Source organism: Parus major, chromosome 2 (assembly GCF_001522545.3).
Source record: "Parus major isolate Abel chromosome 2, Parus_major1.1, whole genome shotgun sequence".
In the NCBI taxonomy this organism is placed as follows: Eukaryota; Metazoa; Chordata; class Aves; order Passeriformes; family Paridae; genus Parus; species Parus major.
In genome coordinates, this window is record NC_031769.1 from 43,551,089 (window position 1) to 43,566,751 (window position 15,663).

Consider the following 15,663-nt stretch of genomic DNA (forward strand, 5'->3'; position numbering starts at 1 on the left):
AGCTCTGCTGAAAGGACCAGGGGCTCATAGTGGATACTGGTGTAAACTCAGGAAACTGCTTCTGCTATATCTCTCCTGTAATTCTGCCTCAGTTTCCCTTAATAGCCTCTAAAGAACTGTGTGAAAAAAAAATTCAAAGGTATCTTAACTAGTGCTACCCACAGAGGTGTCTGTAGCCTTGGTGACCTACAGGCTGCAGTATTTGGGCTATACTGGCAGCAGCTTGTCAGTATTTTTAATGTTGATATCCAGTCGTCTGTTTGCTGCCTCCTGCTGGGAAGGAGATTTCAAAGCACCCTGATAATCCCTAATTGCTTGAACGTTTTGCAAATGCAGTGTTTGAAAGTGTCTTCATCTCAGAGCCTTTGCCAAACCTCTTCCCTGACACAATGCTACAACAACAGCAACAAAATTATTTTGCACATTGTCTGTTGAGATGAAAAACAAGGGATGGGACCACCGTGCTATTTAAGATGATTTATTGCTTAAGTAAGCCAGATAAGAATACCAATCTCAAAGGTGTGAGATTTGGAGAGAAGCAACAAGTCAGCCATAGCTTAAGGTAGTCACAGGTTTCTTCTTCACACAACAATATATAACATTTTGGTCCAATAGACAGTTAACACAAAACTTGTTTCTACTTAACCTATCACCTTTGCCTAATTTTGCTGCACTGTGTACTGATAGGTCAAGTACCCACACACACCTCTAAGATTATGACTTCTAGATCCTTAGCCTACCCTTTAAGTCATATTCTTACAGCTTAAACTTCTCACTATTTTACCTAATACAATTTCTTACTTACTCAAGGCATATTCTTACAGACAATTATAGGAACATAAGTTTATAATTTTTCTATTTAATGTCTGTGTACCTTCATCATTACATTAACCCAAGCTCTTTCCAAGGCTGCAAATTGAACCCTTCAGCATCTGTGGAATTTTCCATTTTTGCATTTCCCACAATTGTCCCCTGGAGCACAGAAGTACTCCTTTGTCATGATTGTTTCCCTAGCTTGCTTTCTCTGTATTGTCTCTTGTCTTGAAGATAGAGTGTAACCAGTTTTAAGGGATTCCTTTTGTACTGTTTATTGGTTGTTTTTCTTTGTTTCATACAGGATGTAGCATAGATAAGTCATACTTTTTAAAGAAATAGCTGGGATTTCCTTTATAGCAGTAAGCAGCTCACCCATAGCACACAGTGATGGATCATGTTTATGTCCATCCATCTTCTTTTGTGTAGTATTGCACTTGTCTGTGTGATGCTTTCCCATCTCAATGCATGTCAGGGTTTTCCCATAACACTTCCTTTCCCACCCATACACCTTCATGCAAGACACTGTCTTGCACCCTGATACAAACTCAGTGAGGTCTCTGTCCCTCTTGCTCCATCCCAGATCATGCCTCTTTTCTTGCCCATGTCAAGGACTATCTGTGGTATCCTTTCTTCTGATCCTTTACTGTCCTCTTTCTATTTTTGCTGCTCTTTGTTGGGTTGGAGAGGAAGGTTAATAACTAAGTTAGGGTCCCTGGGGTGGGTCTAAACTGTTAGATAACAGCAGGCACAGGGAATCATTGGTGCACTTCAGCATAATGCCTTTGATTGTTTCTTTGCATTTTCAGATGTGTTTGCTGGGCTAAGCAGCTGTTAGGGGCTCTGTACAGCCTCCAGTCTCCGTTTCAGGTTTCTGCCTTTCACACAATTCGGTAAGACTCTCACCTGGATGACAGAAGTTCTCTCCAGAAATTATTGCACTGCTGACAGGCAGATGGCTTCTGGGATTTCACTGCTCAGCCACATGAAGCTGACACCTCAGACATGTAGCTACAGCTGTCAGAGCTCAGATGTTTATGAAAACAGAAAATTGCTGAGTCCAGATTTGAACCAGCTTTTTTTCAGGTTTAATTCTAAAAGTGACTTATAACCTTTAACTCACCAAGCCATTTATGATGCTGGCCACAGTATTTTTAGTATCATTTGTAAGAAATGCTTTCCATGTATAAGAACAGGCACACAAGACCAGACCATCCACCTTAGGGACAGTGACCAACAGCAGGTGCCTGAGGAAGTGCATGAGAACAAGACAAACATGAAGCAATAGTTACTCAAAATGCTCTATCAGCTTCCAACAATCTGTCTTGAGGCTTTGCAGAATCAGAACTGTCCTCTTCTTGCTCTAGCGTCTTTTCCATGTTTTAGTTCTTTCTGCTTTTAGGCCTACTTCATTTCACTTTTAAAAAGAAAAAGAAGGGAAATAATACAGACTGTTTAAATAGATATTCCAGAGGATGCATATTCATAATCTGGGGACCTGGCAAGCTGCAGAATCCTTAGTGCTGACACAAAAGGTGAATGGGTCATGCAAGAATGAATTCTCCTGTCAGGGGAAAATGCTCCAGTTAAATCATGATACTGTTTCTTATATTATAGCCCACGAGACCTTAGTTTAGACTGTTAGACTTAGTGAGATATCATAAAGAGAAAGAGGATTTTCTTTGTGATTATAAGGCACTTTGATTTAATACACAAATTAGGAGACTTAGCATTCCCTTAGCCTTAGATGTGTGGTGAATGTATTGGTTGGAACAGCCAAGTGACAAGCAAACCACCTAACCATATACTGGGTTGCAGCAGCTGGAATAAGGAACATCATGTGTTAGAGGAGAACATGGAACATATATTGGTCCTGCAATTCAATTTACATTTCAGGTTTCCAAATGAAAGGTGAAGTTAATGGATTAAATAAAGAACTCTAATGGCATTGTGTAGTACATCATGGAGTTTGACACTTCTGGAAAGCCTGTAATTGTGTAGTTCTCTTGGTCTGCATGAATTCAAGGCTGTGAAATTCAAGTTGTGTAGCTAACTTAATGGGATGGGAGACTTGTGTGGATCACAGCATGAAGGCAGTTGCTGTTCCTACTGTGCAAGCAAAATATACAAGCTATATATAAAGCTATATGTAGGTTTACAAGCTATAGTTTAGTTTTTTAGTTTGTTGTTTTGGGGTTTTTTTTTTTTCAGAATCAGTTTTCTTATCAGGTTGTATAAAGATGATGTAACAATGAAATTATTTGTATCAGTAAGTATTTGCACAGATGTTGTACTAACATTTATGGACCAACACATAGTAAGTACTTCATTCCTACATTCCTAGTGTCTGGTTACAGCTCAGATTTTGGCACTTAATTACAGCTTTGAATCTCCCATGCACATCCCAGCTGTCTCTTTAGGGTATTAACAGTAGTGGTGTGACTCTGAAGAAGTCAAGAGTTACTCAAGAAGCTGCAAGAATAAAAGAATAGGAATATTGAGATAACAGTTCAGGAAATGTATGTCACTGCACTGAACTGACATGTGATTGCATGTGTTGACACAGTATATTCAGATGCTGCACATGACAGCCTGAAAGGAGGTATTTTCTCCTGCTCTTCTGCTCAGCAGTGTTGCTTATAGAGCAATGTCCCATTGGATTTAAAAGAAAATACCAAACTGTGCATTGGTTTTTAGAATTGGTCTACAGCAAGTCTGGCAATTATACTCTCTTGTGGCATTGCTACGCTTGATGGTTCAGAAGCACATATGGTATTGCATTTTACTAGATTCCACTAGTTTTTGGAAGGAACCAGCCAGCTGGTTCCCTGTAAATAAGAGTCCTTGGCATTTTTTTCTGGGAACAACAGCTTAATTGTCTCAAACTGCTGGAATGCAGAGAAACAAAATAAGAATAAGTCAGAGAAGCTCTAACTTACTTGGAAACTACCAGTGTTTGTTTCCTGACTCTCAGACTCATCCTTCTGTGTCCAGCCCTGTAATTCATACCTGGTGCTACTCCAGTGTTCACCCAGAGCATACACCTTTTCTGAGGTAAGGAGTGGATAGCAGGTTCTTCCCTCTCTTTCACTGTTCACTGGGACACATCATGGTGTGGAGGAAACATCTTGCTTTGTCATCTTGTAGCAGTATATTTGGTGTATTTGTATTTGAATCATACAGTGGCTTTTGTACAAAGACACATCATAGCAATTCTACAGCAATAAAAGATGTCCTGTGTAAAATTGTCAGAGTAAGGAACTGGATAATATGTCTGTAAAACACCTCCTAGATTAAATCCAGGGAGATTTAGTCCTTTTTATCCTTTTGCAAGCTTTGTTTAAGGGACAAGTGCAGACTGTTTCGCTTGTGTCTGCTCCTCAAGTTCCCACCTGCCAGAGAGTCTTCAAAACCCATCATCATCTCAATAAGAAATTTATGTTATGATTGCAGAAGAGATTTTATGGACATATATATATATATATATATATATATATATATTCCTCTTAGCTCATGAAACCAAGGTAGGAACAGTTTTACGTTTGTGCACAGTGGTGAGCAGAAGGAGGCTGCAGTTTTGCAGTTTTGCCCAATTTTGTCACTTGAATGTGTCAAGTAAGAATCCTAGATGGTATCAGGACTATCAAAACATTTCTATTTTAGGAAGGCATCAACATGCAGATCGTATTCCATCACATACTACTCAGAGACTCATGATTTTCCTTCTTTTCCTTGTTCTAGAAACAGCACGTGTAATTCTTCAACCTTTGATGAATCTGAAGACTGGCAAGTTGCTCAAGATGCTGAGATATGCTTGCTGAAGTCAGGAGAAATTATGTAAGCAGAACAATTTCATTGCTATAGGTGAAAGCATAAAGGCTGAGCTCAGATATCAGTTATGTGAGCACAAGCCTTGCAGGCTCCTGGAAGAGCTGCTCACTTGTGTCCCACAGTAGAATTTGGTCTGAGGAAGATGATAGGGTGTAACTCAACCATGCAGAGCAGCAGCAATGAGCCAAGTCCTCTCTCTTCAGTCTTAAAAAACTTCAGTGCAACTGGGGAAGAAGAATAAAAAAATATGTAGGTCCACATCACATTTCCTATTTTTATTGAAGGACTTATTATCAACACAAAGGGGGTTTAGAGAGAAGGCTGTGCAGTCTCTGCAGGAAACTGCAAGGGCAAGTCAGGGAATGCAGCTCTAGTTGGACCTTTGCCAAAGGGAGGGGAATTTATGGCTTTTTGGAGTATGTATCTGTTATTTATTGATGGCTTCCCAGAATCTGTTTTGCCTTGTAGATACATGCTGCAGCATAAAATGTTTGTCTAAGCCTCAGCTCAAGCTCTGTGTGTACTGTATGTGCACAATTCTCTGCATGTGTCCTGCTCTGAAATTCCTAGTTACATGTAGTAGTGACACAGCATGTCATTTTCACAGCCAAGAAGGGAATCCAATGTGTGGAAATGCGCATGACTTAGAGAAATTCACCTTTGCTCATTCTCCCCTTAAACCTAGCTTTGAAATTTTGCCTTAGTTATGGGAAAGGTTTTAAACTTTTGACTGCAAGGAGATTAATCAGTCCATGTTTCAACCTTGTTGCTGCTGTTCAGAGATCCAGGTAAATGAAGCAGTAACTAGAATCATAGCTGCGCTGTAAGGCAAAACTTAGAATAATATTTAGTTTATTAAAATCAAAGGTCACCTGAGACATGACAGGATTGTGGCTTACTCTGATCTCATTGATTTGCAAGCAGTTTATTTGGCCTGAAGAGTGACAGATGAGATTAGTTTCAGTTGGGGTAATGTAGGTGAGATCCCACGGATCTTAGAAATAGGAAACTTCAGGTTTCCCCTGAAGAAAGTAACCAGTGTTCTCCTGCTTCAGGGTCTCGCTTTTCACAGTCTTAAATAGATACCAGAATGAAGTCAGCTCATCTAATGTTGTAGGACTGCGTCATCTAGATGCTAAGAACTTCATTTTTAACTGGAAGAATTTTGAGACAGTTTTTTTGCAGCTTGGTTGGGTTAAACAGACCCAGATGTAGCGTTAAGTGCTTCAGAACAGAGCTGCTGCTCACTTTCCATCCACCTGTGCTCTCTGTACTCCCTATCGCTCCTGTTTCCTATGCAAATTTTTATATTCACCTAGGAAGGTGAACAAAAGAGGTAACTTACTTTTTGTTTAAAAAGAACAGTAGAGGGCAGCACTCCTTTTTTATTTGTAGGAAGTCTAAAAGCTTTATTCCAGCACTGGTTTTCTTTAGATGAGATGAAATGAAATAAATAAGTGAACAAAATCCACTCATGCCAGAGCAGTGAAGGTGCTTAATATCAGATAGCTTTTTCATAGTTTTTACCTTCACCTGAGGCTGAATTTTCATGCATCTTGTGGACCTGCCCCAAATATGCTGTGGAGTCTACCTGAAATAGATGGAAAATAAAAATCTAATATTATAGTGGTTTTGGATAAATAGTGGCTTTGTCTAAGTGGATTGGATCTCTTCAAGTAATCACATATTACTCCCTCACAGGATGAAATTACCCCTTACAGTAGAAGAGATAATGAATTTTGGAGAAAGCAACAGAGAACTGTTCATCAAATCCAGCACCTACAGTATCATTCCCATCACTGTTACAGAGATGGGACTAACAATTAGCTGGATCTTCTCATCAGACCCCAAAAGCATATCCTTCAGCGTTGTCTACCAAGAGTCCGAAGACACACCACTGGATCAGTGCAAAGTAAGGCCTTTGTCTCCTTACTTCCTTAGAGTTTGTGTTGCTCTACACTCATCCACCCTACAGCAATTGACAAGTATTGCTAGGTCTTCACCAGAATGCCAGTTGCTACTGCATTAAGGATTTGTTTCTCCAGTTAAGCTGCAGTTCTGCTAAAGGAAAAGCTACATCTTTAATGTTGCCTGTGAAAGTTGAGTTGAAAAGCTGTAGCTTCTATTGGTTGCATCTGAAATTCACCCAGAATTATTAAGCAAAATTAAATGTCCAAATCTGCAAAATTCTTTTTTTTTTCTCAATTTCACTTAGTTTGTAAAAATCTTTAAGGCTGTTTTTGCCAGGCTCTTGAGCAGAAGCCACAGGGAAACATAAATTTCTTGGTTTACCTACATTTCTTAAAACAAAGCATATACTTTAGTGTCTTGATGGTGTACAAAATCTCTTTGCCAGTGTCCAAGGCACCCAGTTTTATATGTGCTGTCCATATTTCATGAGGATTACAGATTAAGTGAATATATTTTACTCAAATAATTACAGTTTTGCTGAAGGCAAGACAGCTGTTGGTTTAATCCACCGTGGTAGGGTGAACTCTGTGTCTGTGATTTACTGGAGGAATAAGACATTTATATAGCTTGTGCTAATTCACTGCATGGTTCTTAACTCAATGTAAAATATCTCTTTATCTTAATCTGAAAACTGAATGAAGTCTGAATGCTGCTTTTGTCTTGATGTATTTATTTGGTAAAACTTTGTTTTATAGAGTCATCCTTGATCTATGTCAGCTGCTCTTCTGACAGGTGTGCTAGGGTTTTATAACAAGACACACACTTCTGCTGTAAGCTCAGATAAACAATTAAGATTTGCTGAAAAAGCTTATTTTATAACACAGAGAGTATTAAAACATATTAAAATATATATTTAGCTAAATCCTGCTCTTGGATATATGGATTTAAGGTACCACTTGCTAAAGTTACTAAAGTTTCTTAGATTAACACTTAAAGGTTCAGGATATGTTTCTATCTATAAAGCAGAGATGAATAGCTACAGGTTAGTGCTGTAAAGATATAATCAAAGGAAAACAGATGTTTCACTGTGAGATTTTAGTTTGGGTGAGTTTTTAATGCTAATCAGTTAGAGTAATCAATTTTGCAGGCATAGATGCTCTTTGGGAGTTTCAAAGTGACTGAAATCAAGGTTTTCTGAAAGAAAATGCCAATTTACAGGGCAAATAGCAAACTTCATTTTGATTTGTATTGAATTCCAGGTTCTTATCCCTATGACTCGCTGCAACTCTCATAAGGAAACTATCAGAGGACAGGTGAAAGTCAGAAATGCTGGAATCTACACCCTGATATTTGACAACACGTTCTCTAGGTAGGTCCTAGCCAGGCATAAAAGGTAAAATAAGCTTGGTGTTACAAACTGTGGAACTGATCAGATGTACCATTATTCTGCCATTCAGAAGTAGAAGAAATTCTTCCTCGCTTGCCAAGAGGTGTTCAAGACTGAGTTTTGGTTCTTGTTCTTGTTTAGTTTTTTTTTTTCCTACACCCACAGCAGAATTCCACTCTTCTTTCTGAACCTCTGGGAGGGTTAACAGAATTAAGCAAGTAATTTGTGACTCATTCTAAGACAATTTACTCAGGATTGTCATCTTTTAAAGAACAGACCTGATGGCCCATGCACAGGCCTACTTTTTTTTGACAGCAGTGAATTTTTTGCCCAAGTGTAAACTGAAAGACTGAGTACATTTTTAAGGCTTCCTTTCTTCTTGGCTTCAGCTAACATGATCTTTTTGTTCTCTTTCTTTCCTTGACAGGTTTATCTCAAAAAGAGTGTTTTATCACTTGGCTGTTGAGCGACCTGTTATCTATGATGGAAGTGATTTCCCATAGCCTTTACTATACTGTGTATTTTTAATTACATTTTTAAGATATGCTATTATTTATGTACATGTGTAAGCATTCTGATTGCCACTGTGTTTGAAGACTTTGAAACTATGCAATAGTTCTAATGCACTTAAGAGCAGATGTGTACACTAAAAATGGAAGCCTTTTTGGGAACACTAATGGTTCTGTACTGTGTACAGATTGCTGAAAAGCCATGATGTTTAGTTTAACAGGTCAACAATAATCATTTTCTTTTCTCAGTGGGGAGAAAAATAAGTGTGGGGGTATCTAAATGTAAACTGAAATTCTCTGCTGAAAATGGAACTATTTTTCTTCCAAAAATATTCTTCAAAAGGAAATTTAAAGAAAAATGCCTATTTTTGGCCTCTTCACTGAGGTATAAACATAACCAGCTCTTTTCTGCTGTACTGCTCTTACAGTCAGAGCAGCAATTACGCAATACTTCAGTCTTCATTAGCAAATGTTGTAATCCATCTGGAATTTTTTATCTTTTCCAAGTTTTATAAGCAGCATACCATAGGAGTTTTATACATTTTGGGCTAAGATTTGGTAAGTCTTAACTGGCTGTTTCCAATGCTTTGGCACAGAATACCAGTTAGAAAATAATAAACACAAAGCAGCAACTCTTTTCACTTTGGCTCACTGTACTCTGAATGGCCCATGGAACCCAGTTCCTGTGGTGAGCACCAGTGGCAGAATGCAGAACATCCCCTGTGGAATAAAGTACTGCTCACTGGGTGATATTGAGAAGAGGAACATTCCTTTTTCCTGCCTTAGCACCTTAGTCATCAGCATTCACAGGAAAGCACAGTTTCTGAGGAGATCAGCAGCGTGTCTCTCTCTCTCTCTAGACCATGTGAAAGGCAGCAGTAATGTTTGAACAGTCTCACAACATCCATCCAAAATGGAATACATATCAAGCCTGGTGAGCTCTCCACACAGTGGTGTTAATGTATTCTGTCCCTTTCCTAAGCTTTGCAGTTGCCTGATCCAACTGCTAACTTTCCATCTCAGATTTGGGGGCTGTTTACACTGCCTTTTAAGGGAAGACTGGGTTCTCACTCATAGAAAATTTCTATGCAAACCATCTACTTTCTGGATAGAATTTCAGCTTTTTATCAAAATACCTGAAAGTGGATTTTTCTATATAAAAAAACCCTGTCTTCCAATAGAATGGCAAAATATTTGGCAGGAGAAAGAAGAAAAGTTCTTTCTCCCAACCAGCTCTCCTCATAATTTATGTGTGTCTGATTTTTCATGTTACTGTTCTCCCAAGGAAACCTCAGACCTGGAGGGTTTTAGTGCAGCAGTTGGTAGAAGACCAGCACAACCTGTGAGGAACCTGTAGAGACTTTGTGGCTGCTATAGCTGGCATACAGGGGTCATGGTGGGAGACAGAAAATAAAGCAGGAGAGGAAAGAAATAAAAAGGCAAGCATAAACTGAAGCAAATGGTTTGGGGAGATGAAAGGGACAAAGTTGTAAATGTAAAAGCAAGGAGAAGGAATTGGAGGAATGAGCTCAGCTAGGGAAGGTGGTCAGGAGAGGCCAAGCTGGTGTTTTTATGTTTTGCTGGTCCAATCAAATACCTGTAAGGGATCTCCCACCCCAAAAGACTGATTGTTTAAAAGGTGGAGATCACAAACTAAGTGTTGGATATTTACATAGGAGCAGCTGAGGCAGAGGGAAATTTTTGGTCATAGAAAAGAAAATAATTGCAGTTAAAGGTTGCTCATAATTTTTTTCCAGTTGTTGTATAATACAGTAATCTTCAAAAGATGGTGAAAGAATGACTACTTTTCATGGAGCACCTAGGATTTAGGTCTCTGGCTCATTGATAGCTTTCCCTTGCTTTCAGCTGCCTTTTTCCCCATGGTGGTGGTGTGCTCCCAACCCTCTGCCAGGCAGAGTGGTCAGTGGAAGGTGCAAACTCCTGAAGGCTGCACTGTGGTTAAGCCCTGACCTGGTTGTGTGCATGAAAATGAGATGGATGAGAGACTGACGTGAGCAATAAATGGCCTCAATTGGTTCATGAATTACAGTATATTTCAGTCTTGAAGCTATGTTTTATATTTAATTAGGCAAGGAGAGATTATTTATTGCTTAAGAATGGAGTATTATGTACCATATACTATGCAATTTCACTGAGCTGTTACTGAAGTCTGCTGCAGTATTCTTTTAAGCTTTTAGGTGTGGTTTTTAAAAACATTTTGCTGTTGTTTACTTAGAATACTAATTTTACTGGGATTATACTTCTTAAAATGCCAAATGTAAGGTAAAGGGACACTGTCAAGTATCTTCAGCAAAATATGACATCTCTGTTAAAAAGTATTTGAAGTCTCTCTACTAAAAATAATTTGACAGCCTTGCCTCTTGATTTCCTCTACACATCTTCTTTAAATTTTTTTTAAAAGTTCTTTAAAAACTGTTAAAAGTTCTTTAAAATTTTTATCCTGTGGCAAATATTTTTAAGCCCCTATTCATGTAGCTCTTAAAATTATTGTCTCCATGTAGTAAGCCAGATGTTTCCCTGGAGGTCTCTCATGTAGACAGTCCTGAGACTGCTGAAGCTTATGTTTGGGAGAAGAAGAGTAAATCCACTGGATTCTCATTTAGCATTTGAGTCTCAATCATCCCTTTTCTTCAGGTTTTCCTGTCCTTTGAGAGTAATTTTGTGGTTTGTTTTTTTTTTTCCCTCTCTTTGAAAGACGACTAAGAGTGAGAGTCAGAACCTGTAGTTTAAAGATGAAAAGAAAATGTTTGATTCTGACCAAAGATAGTACTTAAGGAGAAAAAGTTTCAAATTATGAAATACCAGGCTGGTAAGGTGCAAATGGAAAGGAATACAGATGTTAGTAGAGACCTTTTGTTTAAATGTCCCAGACAGTTCATTACTGGAATCATGGAAACCCAATAAAGAACTTTGCACAAGGGCAGGCAAGAGATTATTTCATTCAAGCACCTCATTCTTCCATTTATAAAATGCTTGTTGTTGTGAGTTATTCCAGCAATACTGAAAAATCCATTTATCCATTTTTAGGTGCTCAGGTGGTTTGTTGAAGTGGGCTTTTTATTATCTACAGCAAAGCAATAAAGTGAAACATTTTTTAAATTGATCATGAAATTAATTGAAGGAGATGTCACATTCATAGGACAAAGATTATACATCGTGATCAGCATAAGCAATGAGATGTTTTTCTGGGTGCTGGAAAGGGTAAGGAGATATGGAGGGTAAGATTTTTGTTATGAAGAGGTTTATGCAAAGGAGAGAATGTAGTTTCTTCAAGAAAATGACAGTGTTCCTTTACTCAACATTACTCAATGTTTCTTTATGAAAAATGAAAGAGGTATTGCACAAGAGTCTACCATGTTACAAAATAGCAAAGCTACAAAAATCTGTCTTCTTTCCTAAAACTGAAATTGCACTATAGTTTTAATTATGCTCAATCACTGAGGTTGTAACTTGTTCAGAAGCATCTTTTGGTCTTAACTGCCAAAGAATTGCAAGCCCTATTCACATCAAACTTCCTGCTCCAGATATGGGAAAAATCATGTATACCCGTGTGTCTGTACAGTTACAGAAATGTAAACGGTTGCATTGGAATGTTTTTCTTGATGCTTTTTTTTTTTCCTTTTTTAACCTCAGGAATTTAAGAATAAAATTCTTTATCATTGTGAATATTTGTCCCTTTTTTGCCTTGTAGAGATATCCTTGTGTGGAAGATAAATTGGATGATTGTATAATTTACTTGGGGTTTTTATTAAATTTATATTGTGCCATCCCCTCATTTCAAAGCTACAATTACCAATAGAAGTTTAAGAGCATCTCCTGAGGCATCTGGAGTCCTGCCTCCACATTCAGAAGCTTCCCTGTAAGAGAGGCTCCAGCAAAGCCTAATCTGGAGTGTGAGGGACCTGCAAAGAGTGAATTTTACATATAGCCAGTACCTGTGTAAGTGATCATACCATGCTGTACCTCAGCTCTGCAGGGAAGTGCTGCAGCCATTGAAAGTCTTTGTGTCCATCTCCAATAACACATTTTTATCCATACTGGGTAATACCCTCTTCCTTGGTGCTAGGGGAAGGGCTCTCCCAACCCTACTCCTGCCTTATATTTCTCAGTCTGTGCCCCAAGAACAGGCCTTGGCACACATGGGATATCATTTTTCTGTGGGGACCATGTCACAAGGTCGTGGTATCCTCTGCATTAGTCCTTGAAGTGTCACAGAGGTGCTTTGAAGTCCAAATATAGTAAAAATTCCTGTAGTTTCACACTCTTCCATCACTTCCCTGCTCTCTGGAATGTTGGGGTGTGACATTGTTGGCTGGGTTCTTTTTCCCCAGGACTGAGATTAATGAGAGAGAGATGTTTTCTCCTGTTCAGGCTCAGTTGTTTATTCTTTCCTTATCTATATTACATATATACAGAGTACAAGGAGCTACATACACTAAGATAGAAAGGTGCAAAACAGAGAATGAAAAATCTTTCCAAGGTCTTTTATTGTGTCTATTTGTCCAATAATCAAATGCTGAGTAAGTTATTTTTCTTAGTGACCCAATGACCCGACACCTGTGTACTGCACTGCGGATTTCTTTATACAGTCACTCATTATTACCCAAAAACCCTTAGAAGAAGAAGAAGGAGAAAGGGACAATGCCCTAAATTGTCCATGTTGTCTCTTATTTTCTAATACAGCTTAAACCCTAAACTAGCATTTTCACCCAGTGACTTAAGGAAACTCTCTCTAACTTACACACATCCCAGTTTCTCTACTTAACTTTAAAAGCTGTCTCCACGGTGTTATGCTAAACTCAGTGTTGTCTTGGGTGTGAGAGCCAGGTACCACAGGTAAAGGCCTATTTTTTGTGCTTCTGACCCCAACACTGGAAGAGGTGCTTCTATAGAGACGTCTCTGTTTCAGGCAGAGCAGGCAGCAGCTAAGCAGGTTTGCCTGCAGAGAGTGAAAGTTTCTCATAGGCTCTCCCAGCTTCCTGCCCTTGTTTTACAGGCAGGCTGGTGTCTCACTGCATGACTGCCTGCACCACAACTCAGCACTTGAGGCGGGGATGAGTCCAGCTGCTCTTCAAAGAAGAGCAACAGCATAGGAGACTACAGCCCAAAACTGGGATCATCTAGGAAAAAAAGGCCTCAAAGAGAAGGGAGGAGACCCAAGCTATAGAAGATCTCAGGCCTCTCCCAGGACTTCCAACAACTGCTTGGTGCCCATCCTGCTAGAGCTGTGTGTAAAGCATGAGTTCCCTGGGACTGCTCATAGGGCAGGGGAGGCAATACCCTTTGCCTGTGAGGAAACCTCCCATCAACTTCCCGTGGAAGAGAGCATCAGGTGAAGGCTAGGGACACCCGAGCCAGGTACAAGAGGGATTGTGGTAGGATAAATCCAAGTAAAATATCAGGGCAGAGGGACAGAGGAGCCTAAGAAGAGTTTGACCACAAGGAGCTGTGCTGCTGGCAGACAGAGGCCCCCAGCAGATGCAAGAGGGAGTAATGGCAGAAAACACCTCCATGACTGAATCCCTGCTGTGTGCTGACCAACAAAAAGGGTTGGGGATGAGGCTGCAGCCAGACGGGTGCAGGGAGGCAGCTTCCTCCTGAGTTTGTGTGGTGAGAGCAGCTTTGGGAGCCACCAGCAGCTACTGGACTGCAGGCAGCCATGGTGGAACAGAACCCAAGACGGAAAACTGCTCCCAGGGAGGTTGATTCCCAGCTTTTCCTGGCAAAGTGTTGGGAGCAGCCTGACTCAGAGGAGGATGTGCATGACCCAGGAACAAGCCCATCCCATCCCAAACTGCCACAAGTTCATTGCCATTTCACCACCCTCAGCAGTTTCACCTGCTGATCAAGCATGAATATTTCTCGCTGCGTTTTAGAGACTAAAGAAGCTTTACTTTCTGTGAGATGCCCACGAAGTTCAAGTTCCTGGGGCTGGTGAGATGTAGTGCAGGGAAGAGGAGCTTGCAGCTAAGGCTTGCACAATTGCTTGCATAACTCAAGGGCTCTTTGGGGGCCAGGAGAACCCTCTGTGTAAGAGCACCATCACCCCCAGCCTCAGGAAGAGGTAGTGGGGCTGAGCTGCTATGGGAAGGCATCTGCCCCCAATGTGCTCCCTCCTCCCCTGCCCTGCCTCCCCAGACTGCACCCCAGCCCTTGCCTCAGCAGCCTAAACCTGCTCCAGTGCCTGTGGGGTTCTCAGCTGCAGCTTCCACATCACAAGGGTTAGATATTTGAAATAAACCCTCTTAGCAAAGTTTTCCTTTGGCCTCTTTTTAGAGGGGTAAATGCTGTGATTGCAAAGAGATTACACGTATGGATCTGAATGGGAAAGGATGTACGGGCAAGAAACAACCAGTTCATCCCCTTGGTGTATGTGGCAGTACCTTTATTTAATTTTGGCTTCTGTTTGCTCAGCACAAATCACAAAACCCTCCCACACTCTTCTTACACATACAGTAAAAAATATGTACATCTTTGACCATTTTTCTTCCTAAGTTAAAAAAAAAAAATCCTAATAAATGTATAAGAAACTTGAACCCCATCTGCCCAGGTGTACCCTATTAGCTAGAAAAGCAGCATCAAACTTTGCAGAGAGCTCATTTACCAACATGCTTTAATGATAAATGCACAGTGAAAAAAACCCTTTTTTTCCTGGAAGAGCTAAGTGCCATAAAGCAAACCAGGTTAAATGAGATTATTTTAAACAAAGGCTTCTGAGCACTACATCCTGCAATTGAAGAGTGGGAGGTGCAGGCTGTGGTCAGGCAAGACAGGGGAGGCCATGTCCCTGTGAGAGAATGAGCAAGGGGGAACAGAAAAATGATGCCTCGTGGGCTCAGGTTTTGGGGAACATCACAGCACACCACTTCTGGGAATGGCAGTCTCCACAACCTGATGTCTCATTACAAATTTCTTTAGGTTTGAAATTAATTAATTAATTAAGTAAGTAATAAAAATTACTCCCTGTCTTGCTGGCCCTAGGTTAAATATATTTTCCGAAGATATTGGTGCATAACTGGCGACTGCCAGTTGAACCATGGGTCTGGTTTTTGTGTTCTGGTTTATGACAGCTATTCACCATACAGCAAATATTCCTGGGACAGACAATTCAATGCCTCTGAAGCCTTTAATTTTTTATTGTGAGGGGTGATTTGTCTCCAGTATCAAAACAGGACCCATCATACCTGACAT

The 15,663-nt window shown here is 40.0% G+C and overlaps 1 protein-coding gene across 2 annotated transcripts in view; it reads left to right on the forward strand.

The window, feature by feature from the left end:
* FYCO1 (FYVE and coiled-coil domain autophagy adaptor 1) overlaps positions 1 to 12,138 on the forward strand; it is a 46,477-nt gene extending 34,339 nt beyond the window's left edge. Inside the window, exons 15-19 of one of the 2 annotated variants that reach the window (XM_015618574.2) lie at positions 1,623 to 1,706; positions 4,555 to 4,650; positions 6,346 to 6,556; positions 7,815 to 7,924; positions 8,370 to 12,138. In XM_015618574.2, the coding sequence (XP_015474060.1) occupies positions 1,623 to 1,706; positions 4,555 to 4,650; positions 6,346 to 6,556; positions 7,815 to 7,924; positions 8,370 to 8,445 (577 nt within the window). In that variant the 3' untranslated portion in view covers positions 8,446 to 12,138. The remainder of the gene's footprint in view (positions 1 to 1,622; positions 1,707 to 4,554; positions 4,651 to 6,345; positions 6,557 to 7,814; positions 7,925 to 8,369) is intronic. The other variant, XM_015618575.2, reaches the window with a different exon arrangement.
* The last annotated feature ends 3,525 nt before the right edge of the window (positions 12,139 to 15,663 follow it).